The 16,480-nt window shown below is 42.8% G+C and overlaps 2 protein-coding genes across 2 annotated transcripts in view; one reads left to right on the top strand and one right to left on the bottom strand.

Annotated features, from left to right (window-relative positions):
- Positions 1-2,966: 2,966 nt before the first annotated feature.
- On the bottom strand, positions 2,967-8,885 carry Cxcl9 (C-X-C motif chemokine ligand 9). Its single transcript, XM_052198960.1, has 4 exons — positions 8,756-8,885; positions 7,549-7,675; positions 5,406-5,490; positions 2,967-4,252 (listed from the first exon to the last, which is right to left on the bottom strand). Exons 1-4 carry the CDS (start codon positions 8,814-8,816, stop codon positions 4,148-4,150), a joined length of 378 nt encoding a protein of 125 aa, XP_052054920.1. The 5' UTR covers positions 8,817-8,885; the 3' UTR covers positions 2,967-4,147.
- Positions 8,886-12,565: 3,680 nt separating this feature from the next.
- Art3 (ADP-ribosyltransferase 3 (inactive)) overlaps positions 12,566-16,480 on the top strand; it is an 88,454-nt gene continuing 84,539 nt past the window's right edge. Inside the window, exon 1 of the mRNA XM_052198189.1 lies at positions 12,566-12,666. The gene's annotated coding sequence lies outside the window, so the exon portion shown is untranslated. The remainder of the gene's footprint in view (positions 12,667-16,480) is intronic.

The raw sequence follows: 16,480 nt of genomic DNA, 5'->3' as shown, positions 1-16,480 counted from the left end.
CACCACACTGGTCTGGCTTGTCAAGAATACCTCAATTGTATGTGCTTCTGTTTTCGATCTACTTTCAACCTTCCTAGGGATCCCACACGATGGATCTATAGTCCAAGAATAATAGCTATGGTGACTTTCCATCACCAGGATGGATATGCAATACAATCAACCTGAAAGGATGGAAGGTCTCTTTTGGCTCATGATGGTTTCAGGTGGTGGTTCCTTTGCCAGGTTGCTTTGAGCTCAGGTGGTACAGTAAGCCATGGCAGGCTTCACGGCAGAGGAGGACAGCCCATAACATAGTATCTGGGAAGAAAAAGAGAACTGGGAAAGAAAGGGTTAGGAGATGCTCAAGTGAACATTCTTACTTAATTTCCTCTCACTAGGCCCCACATCTTTATAGGTTTCATCTCCTCCAAAGAGGTAACCACAGACTGGTCATTAAGCCCAAGAAACACACAGGAAAAGAGATTATAGGGAACGCAGCTCCCTGTAGAACCAAGTTGTCACAGAATGGTCCGACAAAACAGGGACCAGCACCTACAAGGGCTCTGAAAAGGAAATGAAGTCAGTGTACCCCAGAGATGGGAAGAGAGAGAGGCTCAGTGCACAGAGTGTGGCCAGAGAGACCTTTGGAGGATAATTCTCTAAACCTTAGCACCTGAACCTTAAATACTTGATTTTCCATCTGAGTCTCCACCATCCCTCCTTGAAGCTTCAGGTCCCTTGAACGTGAGCAATTTTAGGAGAGAGAAGTGTTTTTGGCTCGCTGGGCTTACATCTCACTAGAACAGTGTTACTCTTGATAATTAGAGAATCAATTCAACGCTACATAATTCTTCGTATTCTTATTTAATTTTAAGCATGTAGGCGTTTCGCCTGTGCATACCAGAAGAGGAAGTCAAATCCCTTGGAACTGGAGTTATAGACAGTTATAAGCTGTCATGCAGCTGCTGGGAATTGAACCTGGGTCTTCTGGAAGCTCAGCCAGTGCTCCTGAGCTATCTCCCCAGCTCCTACATGTTGTTGTAAGGTAGTGTGTTGGCAAGTTATGTGGCAACTTGACACAAGCTTAGGTCATTTGAGAGGAAGGTACCTCAATTGAGAACATTATGTTATACGGGCTACAGGCAAGCCTTAATTAGTGATTCACGTGGGAGGACCCAGCCCATTGTGGGTGGTGCCACCTCTGGCTGGTGGTCTTGGGGGGGTATAAGAAAGCAGACCGAGCAAGCCATGGGAAGCAGGTCAGTAAGCCTCACTCCATAGCCTCTGCATCAGCTCCTGCTGCCAGGTCCCTGCCCTGTTTGAATTCCTGACCTGTCACCTTCATGTGATACCGAGGTATAAGTGAAATAAACCCTTCCCTCCCAAGTTACTTTTGGTCACGGTGTTTCATCACAGCCATAGACACCCAAACTGAGACAGTTAGTGTTTTATTATATGCCATCGAAGGTTTTATTTTTCCTGCACTTAAGGAGACCCTCAAAGAATTTTCATGTCTTTATCTCAATTGACGTCAACATCATGAGAGAAAGCCAAACAGAAAAAGAATAAAGGATAAATGAAAAGTTTTCTGACGCACACGGTAGGCAAAGGGCAGACAAAGACATTAAAAAAAAAAACCCTTTATTTTGAGATTTTACTGATATCACTATCCTTTCACAAAAATAGCTTCAGAGCATATATGCTAATTTGTTTTGAATTAAAAATTAGAATATATATATATATATATATATATATATATATATATATATATATATATATATATATATATAACTATTTAGTAAAAAACACACAGTCTTTGGCTAGTTGTTATGCAGCCTACCCAGCTGTCAGACACAAGGGCCAGCAGCTAACTAGTTAGGAAACAGTTTTAGATTTTTTTTCCCCCAAAAAATAAGTTTCCTGAAGAGAGCTGGACAACTCTTTGACTATGTAATGGCATTTGGATGAGAATCTCACCAGCAGCGCTCAAAACCACTTGCAGCATGAGGAATGGCAGTATTTGAGGAAAAAAAAAAACAAAAAACCATGTTGAAGACTGAACATCTGCCCAGAGACATTCTTTTCTAGTTAATTCATCGGCCCTCCTCTCTCGGGCGGTTTCCAGCTCCCACACAGGCTAACTTGGCCCCATCCACACTTCCACTAACAGAATTTACTGTTTCCTGTAGCTCTTAATTTCTTTAAAAATATCTCTGTAAAGATTTTTATTTGGCGTCTTAAATTGTGTGTGTGTGTGTGTGTGTGTGTGTGAGAGAGAGAGAGAGAGAGAGAGAGAGAGAGAGAGAGAGAGAGAGATGTGGGCCTGTGTACAGCTGTGCACTGCTTGCAAAGGCCAGAAGAGAGAAATGGATCCCTTGGAGCTGGAGTTACAGGTGGCCGTGAGGCACGCGTGGGTGCTGGAAATGGGGCTCTGGCCACCTCTCCAGCCCCAGTCTTTCTGTTCCACTCCCTGACTGACATGGCAACCCATATAATCATATGCGGGGAGTTCTGCAATGAGGGAGGGAAGGCGGCGAGGAAATCCATCTTCACCTAAGATATCTTGTTAAAGGACTTGGCAGCTATTTTGTTGGCTCCTGGGAAGCTTGCTCTGATCAAGGATGATATTGGGGGAATTTTGTTTTGAGTGAGGAAAGGTCTAGTACTTGCCAATCAGTCAAACCTGTCTTTGACGTAAGCTTATGTTTCTAGATGGCCTGTGTATTTTTTCTGAGCAGTACCAAATATCTGCAAATGTCTTAAACATGTGATTCCTGTTTGTTAAAGACATTAACCTCCTGTCACAAGGTAAGGCTATTTTTTCACTCATTCTGGTTTTGTGCACTGAAGATCCCTGAAGATAATAAGAAAACTAGGTAATGTGAGGAAGGAAGGAAGGGAGGGAGGGAGGGAGGGAGGGAGGGAGGGAGGGGGGAAGGAGAGAAAGAAGGAGGAAGGGAGGGAGGGGGGAAGGAGAGAAGGAGGGAGGGAGGCAGGCAGGTGTAGCAGCACACATCTTTAATCCCAGCATTCAGGAGGCAGCAGAATGCAGATATGTGAATTCAAGGCCAGCCTTGTCTACTTTGTGAGTTTTAGGACAGCCAGATGAAAAACTGTCTTAAAAAAATAGCAAGTAAGCAGACAAGGAGGCCGTGGGTTAGTTAGGCAATATGGAGTAGCCGGGGATTGGCCAATGCCTGGTGTGTAACAGCCTTTCCACCTCTCACACATACAATTAGGAAATTATTCAAAACCAGATTCTTATAGGCACAGTGGAAGAGTTACGGGAATAATCTGTGGCCCCTACTCTCAAAAAAAAAAAAAACCGATCTCGTTGGAAGGAGAAAAACAAACCAACAAAGAAAATCCAATTAGATAACAAACAGTGAAGTGTTTCCTCATGAAACACTGAGCAACAAGAGGAATAGATTTAAGAGTTTGAGCAGCCAGGAAATGTTCTTTCCGTGCAACATCAAGTGTCCTGCATTAAGCTACATCCATAACTTTCTAGGAGAGTTTTATTGAAGAGGCAAACTTGGAATAAGCCCTGAAGATGGGATCAAGTTAATGGTGAAATCCCGTGGTCTCAAAAGCTACATGGCAGGTTCTGAAGGCCAGCTCTGGTGGTCTCTGCTGTAGAACCCCCAAACCATTAGCACTGATCTCTGAGACACACTTTGTGCGGGGGGGGGGGGGGGGGGGGGGGGAATCTAGGCTGACCCAATTGTAGTTGCTGATGGCCTCTCCAGCTTAGTGAGGTCTGTCTAGCTCACCAGCAAACAGACAGGCCTGGGGTTTGGTGACGTGAGCCTCAGAAGACTCCGAAGGCTGCAAAATGTGTGGCTCTGGAAGCCAGGCAGCTGTTGTGCATGGGATTAACTATGTGTGGATGCTTGCCCAGATTTGATATTATCATGACTGTGCTCAAGGGCTCGATGAAATTTTGTTGGCTGTGTAGAACAAAGACAGTTTTTGCCTCTAGCACTTCTTACTATTTGAGTTTTACAATTAACTTCCTAGCTTCAGTTATAACTTCAAATTCACGCTTTTATGTTTTGCAGTTAATGTATTAAAAGTTTATGTATTAAAGGCTGCTCCGCCAGGGGAGGCTTTTCAGTATGATCTGGAAACCATTTAGATGCAGAGCGCTTGTTGGTAAAGTGGTCTCTTATGTAGTTTTCTTTGAACGAGGATTTTGGGGTGTTTTAGGTTTTCTGTTTTTCTTGTTCTTTTGGTGTTTCTTCCCCCTCTTTTGCTTTTTCTTTTGGCTGATCTGCAAGAAATAAGAAAAAGGCAATGCTTTCCAATGTTGTAACTTCTCCCCCTCGGGATGGTCCAGCTCCCCCTCCCCCCAGTGCGATCGATCATCCTTTATCCCCAGAGCCGGCTAACCTCACAGCTCTCTCCCAGGCGCTGGCCCCTACATTAAAGAAGCCCCAGCTCCCTCTTTGTTTGTTTTTCTGTTTTGCTGGCATCTTGCTGTCTTCCATCCTTCTCCCTTCATCAGGCACCCGAGCCAAACACAGCCCCTCGGGGCTGGCTGGTACCGTTACCACCCACTTTGCATATAAGCCAATGGTTCCCAACTTGTGTGTCGAAACCCATCCTGGGCACATATCAGATATCCTGCCTATCAGGTATTTAAATTATGATTCTTAACAGGAGCAAACGTTACAGTTATAGAGTAGCAACAAGATGACTTTATAGTTGGGGGTCACCTCGCCATGAGGGACACGAGAATTAGGGTCTCAGCATGAGGAAGGTTGAGAACCACTCAAAGTGGGCAAGGCTGGGCGAGCGTGTAGCCTGAAGCTTAACAGCGGACCTGGAGCCGCCCCAGGAATCAGGCGTGGGGACCCAAGCTCCCCACCGCGTACCCCAAACCAAAGCTTCTCAAACCCAGCTCCTTAGCTTTGGCACAGCTCTTCCACCTTTCCTGGGCTCCTTTCCCACCTCAATCCCTTTGTTTTCTGCATTTAAGTTCCAGTTACATTCCTTCAGGCTCGCTGAACACACCTTCCCTGAAACCACCAACTCCCACACTGTACTTAATTAACTGCCTGATAAATATTCTTAGCCTCAAAGATCCAGACCAGCAGTCACTTGATGGACAGAGTCTACCTTGATAACTTCCCACACCGCCTCTTAGCCAAGTCGATTACGCTTTCCTTCATAATTCTCAAGGTTCTTGTGCATACGCTATTCTAAATGTCTCCCACCAAGTCTGTCAATTTTTACACATTGTTAATGATGATCTGCTCTATGGGGAAGGGGTGATAGCGTATTATTCTTGGATCCTTAGTGTCTTACTAGTTGATACTATTCAAAGGGATGGGAAATGGGTCCTTAATGGGCTTGCCCAGGATCTGTTGACTTTCTGAGTTGATCTCTAAAAGAAAGCAATTTGGGTTCTTCCCCTCACCCACCTTTTTCTCCCATTCTTTCATGAGCTTCTTCACGTTTGCTGAATCTGGATCAAGACAGGTTTGATCTCCGTTCTTCAGTGTAGCACTGTGCCAAAGAAACACAAGTGAGCCTTCTCCCTTCGTAACAATTTAATAATTCTTAGTAGAGACAGTGGGAAAAAGCAGGCATTTTGCTGAGTTTTCCAGTGAAACCACTTAAAATGTAGCAAAAAATGTCTTCCTAAGATTAACAGGTAGATTTTAAAAAATGTAGCAGTTCTTTCAGGAGAAACCTCAATTTCTAAAAATTAGAAATCTTTATATCTTGAGAATAAGAATAGGTATTCCATATAGAATCCCTTGATTTATGTATCAAAGACATATATATATATCTCCTTTAACTTCACAATTCTAATTTCTAAGAGGCTAGGAATGGTGGCTTATGCCTGGAATCCCAGCATTCACATAGACAGAATAAGAGGATCATGAGACTGAGGCCAGTCTTGGCTACCTAGCAAGACTATCTCAAAACAAAACAAACAAACAAGAAATGTTAATCTCTTAAAAGGAATTATTAGGAAACAACTAAAGACAATACTATAATAGTAATAGTTTGATGATAGTGACTTTTTTTTACATGACCTTTGTTTCTAGCAATAACAAATTATGGCCTATCAATATGATGTAAAACAGCTTAGCCATTAAAAGCCATTACCAGGGCCAGGGAGTTGGCACACCTGGTAAGCCTACGTGCCTCATAAGCCTGGAGAGCTGTGTTCAACCCCAGAACCCCAAGTAAGGGCAGAGGAAACTGATTCTACCAAGTTGTCTAATTGCTACATACATGCTACAGCATATGTTCTTGAACGTACAAGAATGGATTATGATTAGAATTCATTTTATTTTTAACTTCTGTGTCTCTGTGTGTATATGTGTACTAGTATGCAGGTGCCCACAGAATCTAGAAGAAGGAATAGGATCTCCTGGGGGAGGAGTTACAGATGGTTGTGAGTTGTGCACTGTGGGTAATATAAACCAAACTCAGGTCCTCTTAACCTCTCAGCCATCTCTCTGCAACCCTTCAAACAATTTTAAATGTCATTTTTAGGATTCAGGGTTAGGGCTAAGTAGAGGGAGTACATGCATAGCCTGTGCAAAGTCCTAGGGTCAATCCTAGCACCCCCAGAGAAGTAACAAGTATAGCATTATTAGAGAAAGTTAATTGTCACGAGAAACTGTCTGTCCATTGTTATTCTGTTACGGAAAAAACAAATGACAACGTCTCCTCATCTATAGAGAAGATGTCCAGGTTCCTACACTCTCAGATGGTACCTGCGTACTGATATGCCTATATACCTAAGATAAAGTCTAATGTGTGAATTAAACAGAGTAAGAAATTAACAACAATAAATAATATCATGATAAATCAGTTACAACAATGTACTATAGTGAAATTATTAAAAACATAAAAACATACAACTCATTTGTTTCTGGAATATTCTATTTAATATTGTAGACTATGGTTGACTTCAGGAAACTAAAACTTAGGAACTTGAATTAGTAGATAATATGTTTACCTTTATTGATTTTACTTTTGTATGCACATGTATATGTATGCATTACATATCAGTAGGAACATATGTATGAAGGAGATGAAAAAGTTTTAAAGGACCACATGCCTAGGGGTTAGGAGAGCAGAATTATGATTCTATTTTTTTTCTTTTCATCAACCTGCCTAAATATTTAAATATCTAGGAGCCTTTTTAAAAAAAAATCCCAATTGTAGTTTTTTTTATTTTTTTATAAATGTTTTTTATTAATTCATTGAGAATTCCACTCATGTATTTTGATTATATTAATAGGAATATATTTAATAAGAATACAATGAATAATTAGCAGGGGTATATCAATTATATTTAATTAATTTTGATATTCAAATATGTTTTCTGAATTAGAGTCCTAATTAGCCTTAAAAAGGAAACAATTTATTATTTAAAGGTATGTCATCTTTCATTTTCAGTTTCCAGAAGAAATTTCTTATTTTGAAGAAGAAGAAAGAAAAGGAGCAGACAGATTCATGGGGGAGCCGCCTGCCCGCATGAGGGAGAGACGCCCCATTCTGCCCAGCGTGGGATGCACGCACGCGTTCGAAACTTTTACTTACATGATTTCAGTTTTGTTGCAATTAGGGCTTGGGGCAAACTGTCTGAGGTCTTTGAGGGATTTGTAGTGGATCGTGCCTTGGCTGGTGCTGATGCAGGAGCATCGTATATTCCTTATGACTAGGGTTCCTAGAGGGAAGATAATACACATTACCTGGGTTTGTCTCAGACACTGCTGCTGTGACTGAGTGTGTGTACATCATCTCCACGGCCTTTCAAGGTAGGGTTATTCCCATTCTGTGTAGGAGGAAGCCAATGATAAGGACAAAGCCATTTAGCAAATGGGAACAGGGGAAGAATTTCAGTTTAGGTCGTTAGAGTTCTTAACTACGTTACTTCACAACCTTGGAAGAAGAGAAAACCTTCACCATACGTAATCGCCACTGAGGTGAGGCACACCTTCTCAACCTGTCAGTGCCATGGGGACCGGTTTCTTAAGCAATTCCTCAATCTACTTCTTGCTGCTGGAGGCATGGAGTTGGTGTAGATGTGGACAGAAAGCTCAACTTACAGTAATTGATTACCTTTTCAATCCTATTCCTTCTCATCCCCACTGCTCTGAAACGTCTCTTTAAACAGACGTCTTTATCCCTTCCTGCTTACCTAGAGTCAGAGTCTATTCACATAGGTTTTACCATCACACAATAACTACAACACTTCTACTTTACACACGTGGAGGACGCACTCTAGGAAGATTCTTTGTCCGAGGTAAGGAAAGTGAAGAACAAGGAGGCCAGAGGCAGCCTCTCTGACTTCTGACTTCTCAGTTGGTTAACCACAGACATCCTTATCAGTCCACAACATCAGGTGAGGAAAGTGATGCAGGAGACAACTTAGAAAAGGGTCTCTTCTGTCACACTCTCTGTTGTTCAGGCTGTGGATTTCATATCTCACATGGTAAATGCAAAATAAAGCACTCAGATCCCCTTTACATCTGAAAAATGGTTCCTTCTCATTAAAATGTTCACACATGCTTTGAACCCTCACAGGGAACTCACAATACCTACACCAAGAAGGCATATTTGACTTGGCAGGTACAGGTTATGACCTTTGGATAGTTGCTCACAGCGACTAACTGCGTTGATGACCGAGAAATATTACTTTTTATTGCATTGCAAGACATTCAGCTTTATCTGCCGGCCTGAGAAAGCTTTTACAGCGATGCAGTCCTCAGAACGTACTAACTTAATACAGTCTAAACCTCCTCACCTTGAACTCCACACTGATCCAGGAAGATGATGCCCAGGAGAAAAAGGACAGTGGGCTTCATGGCAGAGCTGAGTTCTACTGAGTCACTGTGCCGGAGTGAAGTCGGAGAATATCTTTAGAGAACATGTTCTTGGGGGATCATATTTATTTAGGAAATCCCTTTTCCTTCCTGTCTGTGATTGGCTGGTCTCCTCAGCTGACCTAGAAGAACTAAATTAACCACAAACTTGATTGTCCTGGGGAAAACCCTACTCTCGGATCCCCGGGAATTTCTGCCTGTTCTACTCCCATTTCACATAAATGGGTAGTTTATAGTAAGGGATGTGAAACCACCAGTAGCCTTGTTTAGCCCAGGCAAGGTCACTACCTGGATGCAGAATAGATTATACAATGGATCTATTAATGCCATACAATGAGGGTTGGAGATGTGCTTCCCACATGGGACGTGATCTACTCTATATTTTATGGCAACATTAATATTTTCTCATACTGTCTTTCCCGACAAGTCAAAGCTTCTTAATTTGTTGAGGGTAAATCCGTTTTGTCTCACCGCTGCTACAATTTCCTACCACTGTGATTGCTAGATTAGTTGCATAAGCCACAGCTGTTCTGTTCCTTGCTACCTTTTCCAGATGTTTCACGAGATGTCTGTGGCACTCATGGTAAGGTTGTGATGGGAGAAAGCACGTTCATGAGCCTTTTCTGAGGCGTTTAAAGAAGCTACCTAGAGTAAGTGGCATCCAGCAGCAAAGCATTTAGAAAATAGAGTAGCTATGGAAGATGCTCTGGTCCTAAATTCTCGTAGCTGCTGAAACTAAAACGAGTTAGTGTGACAGCGAGAGGAATCATATCAAGCTTCTTCAGAGAATATCACGTTCTGGGACAGGATGCAAACTGGGGAAAAGAACCACAGACATAGAACAACAGGACGAAGGAACGAAGCCAACCCTTTCAAAACAGGATCTGAGAAAAAGGAGCAAATGAAAACAAAGCACATATATGTATTGGTGCTAAATATAGTCCTTTGATACATCCCGGCCAGACAGTAGTGCCTTAGTAGGACAGTATTGCAATGGGGCTGACCAAATGCTGGATAGGACTGGCAAAAAGTATTAAATTAAACAAAGTCTTAATTTTTTTTTTTTTGCTCTACTTCACACAATCGTTAATTAAGGTAGGACAGACAGAAACTATTAGAATTCTTTGGCTTTATTTCACAAAATCATTGAGTGCACTCATTAGCAGAAGGGAACGTTAATAGCTAAGAGATGCTACTGTTCTGTAATTGACTACACACACATCTAGACTTTGACCGTCTCCACACAATTTTCTATTCTTTCTTTACCTCCTCTAGAGACGGCTGGACCAGAGTTTCAGTGAAACAGCTCGTGTATCTTCCTTTTAAATGTATCTGGACAAAAATGAACAACTATCACATAAATTACTTCTCCCCTCCTCTCTCTTCTGCCTGTAGCTTTCTTCCCCGTGTCCGTCACTTCCCTAGAACAGCTGCTTTCACCGAGTTGTAGGCAGATTTCGAGAAGCTTCAAGTAGCGGGCATTGTTACAACCCAAGTCAGTCTTAATCTTGGTAAAATAAAAACTAAAAATATTTCTCAAATTAAGGTAAAAGACATCTAAGCAATCTTTACCAGCTTTTTCGTCATGTGCTCCCCTTCCCTATGGAAAATCATATGGAACTTGACTAAAGTTTAAAAGAAATAAACCAAAATCAAAAGTAAATTTCTTCTTGAAGAGAGAAATGGAAATATATATATATATATATATATATATAATATATTATTGTAATCAATATAATATATACTATATTATAATATATGCTAAGAAATAGACTATAGGTAAGGTTGAACAATAATTGGGAATTAATCATTGTAATACAGGCTTGTTTTTGATTTTGATTTTTTAGATAAGGTCAAGGTCTCACTATGTCTAGCAGACTGACTTTGAACAGGACATTCTCCTGCCTCAGCCTTGGGAGCACTGGGATTGTAGAACTGCGTCCTGTGCCCCACTAATGTCTGAGAGTTTTGTTTTGTTTTTTTAATAACAACGTTTTCTTTCTTTCTTTCTTTCTTTCTTTCTTTCTTTCTTTCTTTCTTTCTTTGTTTCTTTCTTTGTTTCTTTCTTTGTTTCTTTCTTTGTTTCTTTCTTTGTTTCTTTCTTTGTTTCTTTCTTTCTTTCTTTCTTTCTTTCTTTCTTTCTTTCTTATATGTGAGTACACTGTAGCTGTCTTCAGATAAACTCAGGACGTTCAGAAGAGCAGTCACTGCTCTTAACCGCTGAGCCATCTCTCCAACCCCATCTAAGAGGTTTTTGTTGTTGTTTGCTGTTGTTTTTAGCCTTCCCAGAATGATGGCTGTTCTTGCCGCAATCATCTTCCCCTATTGCTAGGGAATGTATGTTTTAGAATAAGGGGATAGCTAATATTCATCTTTTATGTTAGTATTCTATATAGATTAATAGCACATAAGTAAAATATTACAGAAATCATTTTGAAAAACAAGATTTATGGTGACTTTTGATAAGTTTATTTGTCAGTTTAGTCCTGGTAACGACTGTGACCGAGGCTAGGCCAGACCTGGGTTAGGTACCAGTTCTGCCAGCCTTAGATTTCTCTCACTCACAACTCTCACAACTCCCAGTTTCACAAGTGGTTGTTAAAGATTAATAGCAACATACTGCCAGAGGGTAGCGGTCAGACTTGAAACTAGCCAAAGGGTGTGGAATGACTGCAGAGTGTTCTGATCCTCGACGGTACACCTATGTCACCTCTTGCCCCCAGGTTCAGGGAGCATCCCCGAGGAGAGGCTAGAAGGACCCGGAAGTGGGAGGAGTGCTGAGATAGTTTTCTGGACTAGACGTCCCATTGCGCCGTAACTGTTTACCTGCTCAGAGCGTCGGTCATCATTTCAGCACACCTAGAGGAGGGGCTCCTGAGGCTCCACCCTTAATTAGTGTTTATGAGTCAAAAAGGAAAATGAGAGCTCGGAGTAGGAGGGGGATTTCTGGGCAGAATGGTTGCAGCAGGAGTGAGGGATGAGAGAGTGGAATTTGCCTAAAATTCAGTATGTTGCATGTATGAAATTGTCGAAGTGTACATAGAAAGAGGATACACCCAGAAGCAAGCAACACCGAGCCAGTCAGGGGCTCTTCTATCCAGCAGAGCTGATGGAGACTTCTTCTTTTTTTTTTCATTTATTTATATTATTTACTTTTTATTACTATTATTTTTTGATGGAGACTTCTTAGAGTGAAGGCTCAGCAAGGGCTGTCTGGTTTCCTTTTTCAGTCACTTGCATCATTCTTTCTTCCCGTTTTCTGATTCACCGCTCCTTCGTGTCTCCTTCGTGTCTGTAACGTGACCACTCTGCTTCCGCTGCGGCATGATAATTTTAGCTTATTCAGCATTCCGGCTTTGGGGAAGCCTTCCCTTAGATCCACAGACCGTCGGTCCTTTCTGCTGCAAGTGCTCACGACACCGCAAGGCTCATCCTCGTCGATCGGATAGAGCAAACAATGTTAGCTTGTCTGGGATACTCTATTCTCTCCTAGAGGAGGGTTTGTAAAGACCCACGTTTGAACATGATGATAACCCTGCACCTATCCTGGAAGAATGTTGTTGAAGCCTAGCATAGTAAATACTTGGTATAAATGTTCGCAAGTGACAAACAGACCAGAGCCCAGCTGGGCAGATTTGGCATCAGCCAAGGATTGAAATCTTGCGCCATTGATTCTGTGACTTCGTCTAGTCGGGCTGTGCACAGTGCGCATGCCCAGCCAGTTTGCTTCCAGAACTTTCCTCTACCCGGAGCTCAACGCTCACTCTGCGTGTAGTTGCTGGGGCTGCCTGCACTGATCTGCTGAAGAAGAGAAGCACTTTAGGGAGGCCAGGTAATACGTGCCCTGCGGCTCTCCCCTCTGCCCCACTGTCCCTCTGCCTCCCTGCCAGTGGACGCCATTTCCTCTAGGAAGCAGAGTGGAGACTCAGCGACCCTGGGGATGTCGGGAGCCCCAGTCGGGAAAGTGTGTGGCTTTCATTGGAGGTTTGGCGAGGATAGGAGGAGCAATGTCTTCAGAAGCCCAGCTCACGGTGTGGAGGCCACAGGGCTCAGGAATATCCCTTGAGGGCAGCTGAGATGACCCAGAGGAAGGCCCATTGGGTAGGAGCTTGTGTTGAGGTTGGCCAGAGCCTCCAGGTGCTGAGCCCCTTAACCCGGGATGTCCTGAGCCGCTGAACCCCAGAGCCCTGGAGGCCCTGAACCCCTGAGCCCCAGAGCCTTGACTCCCTCCCACCTGCAAGGGCTCCTTCCTCCCATGACAGCAGAAATATGTTTCCAGGGTAAAAGGCTTCTCAGATCAACCTGGGCCCTTAGCCATGATAGCTAGAGATAGACCATTTGGGTTCAGGCACTGTAAGGGATTTGCTTTCCAGACTCCATGTTTGGCAAGTTTCATGCCAGCTTGCAGAGGACGTGCAGTATAGATTGGAGAAAAAGAAAAGAGAAAAATCCCACAGAGATCGTGTTTATGGATAGAAAGCGTTTTAGGAGAAATCGAAACTAGCTAAGTAAGACAGGATGTTGCTGGAGTTTCTCACAGGCCTGGGAAAAAAGCCAAGGATTATCAAGACTGTTGAAATCAACAGATAGATTTTAATTCCGCCTTGGACAACAACAACCAAAAAAAAAAAAAAAACCTCTTTTTTTTCTTGAAAAATTCCAAGTCACTCAGTGGTGAGGTAATCCCCAAGAGGCAGGCAGAGCAGGCTTGCTGGCCCTCACATGTGGTGTCTGGCCTTCCTTTCCAACTGCTTTATTATGGAATTGTGTGGATTTGTTTCAGTAGGTTAACAGTGTGACTGTGTAGTAAAGACATGAAGCTTCCTTTGCTTTTCAGAGGGGAAGTTTCTCTCAAATCAAAACTCGAGTGCTCGTTTGAATTTCTCAGTGTCTAGACTCCCCTCTTTCCACCAGTCTCTCCTAATAGTAAAGGGTCCTGTCTAAACAACAGTGCATTTCTTGGAAGTCCCACGCTGTGATTTAGCATTTTGAACTTTCCTTTTCCTTGGTCAGGGAGTTATTCCTTTAAGAAAAAAATGTAAAAAACTTTTCACTAACCAATCGTACTTTTGTTTATCCCAGGCCACCAAGGAAAAGGAACAGATTCCTCCTTAATTAACCTTATCTTGGCTTCTTTGTTTGTGTCTAATAAAAGCCCCGGGGGCTGGTTAGATTAGTAAATAGATAGTTCTGAGAGATAACATCTGGACATCTTTTTAAGGGCAGATGTAATCCAGTGTTGGCAACAACACTATTGTTTTGTCCTGTGACTTTTGGCAAGCCAGTCTGCAGTCTGATGGTATGTAGCAGTAATAATAATAACAACAACAACAACAACAACAACAACAAGAATAGTAATAATAATTGCTCAAAAGCTGCTTCCAAGATGGAAGAAAATTATCCCAGAAGGGGAGAAAATATTTTTTTGTTTTAAATATTCATATTTGTTTTCAGCAATTCACTTAGAAATGACTTTAAAAAAAATCACTCTACGCAGGGCCAGGGCTCACGTGTCGCTCTTGCCGACGCTAGTTCAGGTCCCAGCACCCTTGTGGCCGCTAACAGTTGGCTGCAACTCCATTTCCACAGGCGTTGTCACCCTCTTTTGACTTCCACAGCACTGCATGTGTGTGGCGCACAGATATATCTGTACACAGAACACTCAAACACATAAAACATCATAGGTCCAAAAACAGGTCAAAAAACCGAAACAAAACACAATCAAAAAAAAAAAAAAAACCCTCCAAGGAAAAAAAAAGAACATGTTATTAATTTACCCCTTTAATTTACCCCTTTCTTTGTTTTCTTTTCTTTTCTTTTCTTTTCTTTTCTTTTCTTTTCTCTTTTCTCTTTTCTTTTCTTTTCTTTTTTCAGGTATGAGCCCAGGCTGATCTACTTTTTTTCTGTCCCCTTCAGCTCCTCCATTGGGGTCCCTGGGCTCAGTCTGATGGCTGTGAGTGTCCACATCTGTCTAGTTGGGTGCTGGCAGAACCTCTCCAAGGATAGCCTACTGGGCTCCTGTCTGCAAGCACTTCCTGGCATCAGCACTAGTGTGTGTGTGTGTGGTGTCTGCAAATGGGATGGATCCCCGGGTGGAGTGGTCTCTGGGTGACCTGTCCCTCAGTCTTTGCCCCATTTTTATCCCTGTGTTTCCTGTTGCCTTGGCTACAGCAGATCTCTTATTTTGGGTTTTTCAGACAGAGTTTCCTCGTGTAGTCCTGGCTGTCCTGAAACTCTGGGTAGACCAGGCTGGCCTCGAACTCAACGAAAGTTTGCCTACCTTTGCCTCCTGAGTGCTGGCATTAGAGGCCTGTGCTACCACACCCAGCCCCAGATGAGCTATGTTTAAACAGTTCTTTACATGTCTAGACTGTTTGTTCTCGATTATGAGGAGTTGGGTTGTTTCTAATATTTCAGTAATGCAATAATAATGCTCTGGTTCCCGGTGAAGGGGTACACCTGTTGCCTCATCTGTTGAGGTGTCTGAGACAGATGACTGCTTGAACCCCAGCAAGGACAACACCGTGAAACCCACCTCATAACATAAACAGTTTTATTTTTTTTTCTTCTTCTGTGGAATTATTAAGACAAATGATAAAAATACTCAATATTTTCTGTACCGTTTTGATTGCTTGCCAGAGAGGACTGATTTTGCAATGGCCCTGATAGGAATATATGTCTCTGTTTCTCAGTCTTCTATTTATTTGTATTTGCTATGCCCAAATTGGCCCATGAGATTATTTCCAGTCCTGTATGTACAAATGTGCACGCATGCATATTTATTTGGGTACAGGTGTGTACATGCATGTAACAGCCTGAGGTCAACCTTGACTGGCATCCCTCAGGTACTGTCCAGCGTGGCTGAACCTGCCAGTAGGCCAGACTGCCTGAGATGTATCTGTTTCTACCTCACCAGCATGAGGATTAAAGCACAAACTACCATGGGCTTTTCGTCATGGGTTCTGGGGAACTGAACTCAGACCCTCATGCTTAAGTGGCAAGCCCCTTACCCACTGTTGTTCCAGTCCTCCATTTTATACCACAGTTACATTTTAGCTTGTCTTGGTTTAATACTTGCACAATCGACCTTTTAAAGTTGTCGGGTAGGCTCAGAGTAGCAGCCCTTTTTCATTTATTTTTTAATTTTTTAATTGAATATATTCTTCATTTACACTTCAAATGTTATACCTTTTCTTGGTTTCCCCCTTCCAGAAAATCCCCAACCCTCTGCCTCCAAGAAGATGTCCCTCTGCCCAACCCACTCCCACCTTACCCCCCCCAATTGGTTTCCCCATGGTAGGGCATCTATCGGGCCTTTATAGGACCAAGGACCACTCCCCCCACTGATGCCTTCCTGTGGCATTGCTCAGCCACAGTTGCAGCTGGAATCATATGTATCCCTTGGTTGATGTCTTAGTCTCTGGGAGCCCTGGGGCGACTGTTTGGTCCACATCATCCTTCTTCCCATGGGGCTGCAAACCCCTTCAGCTCCTCCAGTCCTCCCTCCAACTCCTTCATTGGTGACCCTGTGCTCAGTCCAATGGTTGGCTGCTAGCATCTGCCTCTGTATGTGTAAGGCTCTGGCAGGGCCCGTCAGGAGACAGCCATAACAGGCTCTTTTCAGCAACCACTTCTTGTCATCTGTA

Source organism: Apodemus sylvaticus, chromosome 11 (genome assembly GCF_947179515.1).
Source record: "Apodemus sylvaticus chromosome 11, mApoSyl1.1, whole genome shotgun sequence".
Classification (NCBI taxonomy): domain Eukaryota; kingdom Metazoa; phylum Chordata; class Mammalia; order Rodentia; family Muridae; genus Apodemus; species Apodemus sylvaticus.
This window is presented reverse-complemented; position numbering and strand designations above follow the sequence as displayed.

Excerpts from the sequence above, each read along its gene's own strand:
- Cxcl9 (XM_052198960.1), bottom strand. The coding sequence starts at position 8,816 with ATGAAGCCCACTGTCCTTTTTCTCCTGGGCATCATCTTCCTGGATCAG. Across the intron at positions 7,676-8,755 it reads GGATCAGTGTGGAGTTCAAG|GAACCCTAGTCATAAGGAAT; the intron begins GTGAGGAGGTTT and ends TCTTCCCTCTAG. Across the intron at positions 4,253-5,405 it reads TGAAAGAATGGGAGAAAAAG|ATCAGCCAAAAGAAAAAGCA; the intron begins GTGGGTGAGGGG and ends TATTTCTTGCAG.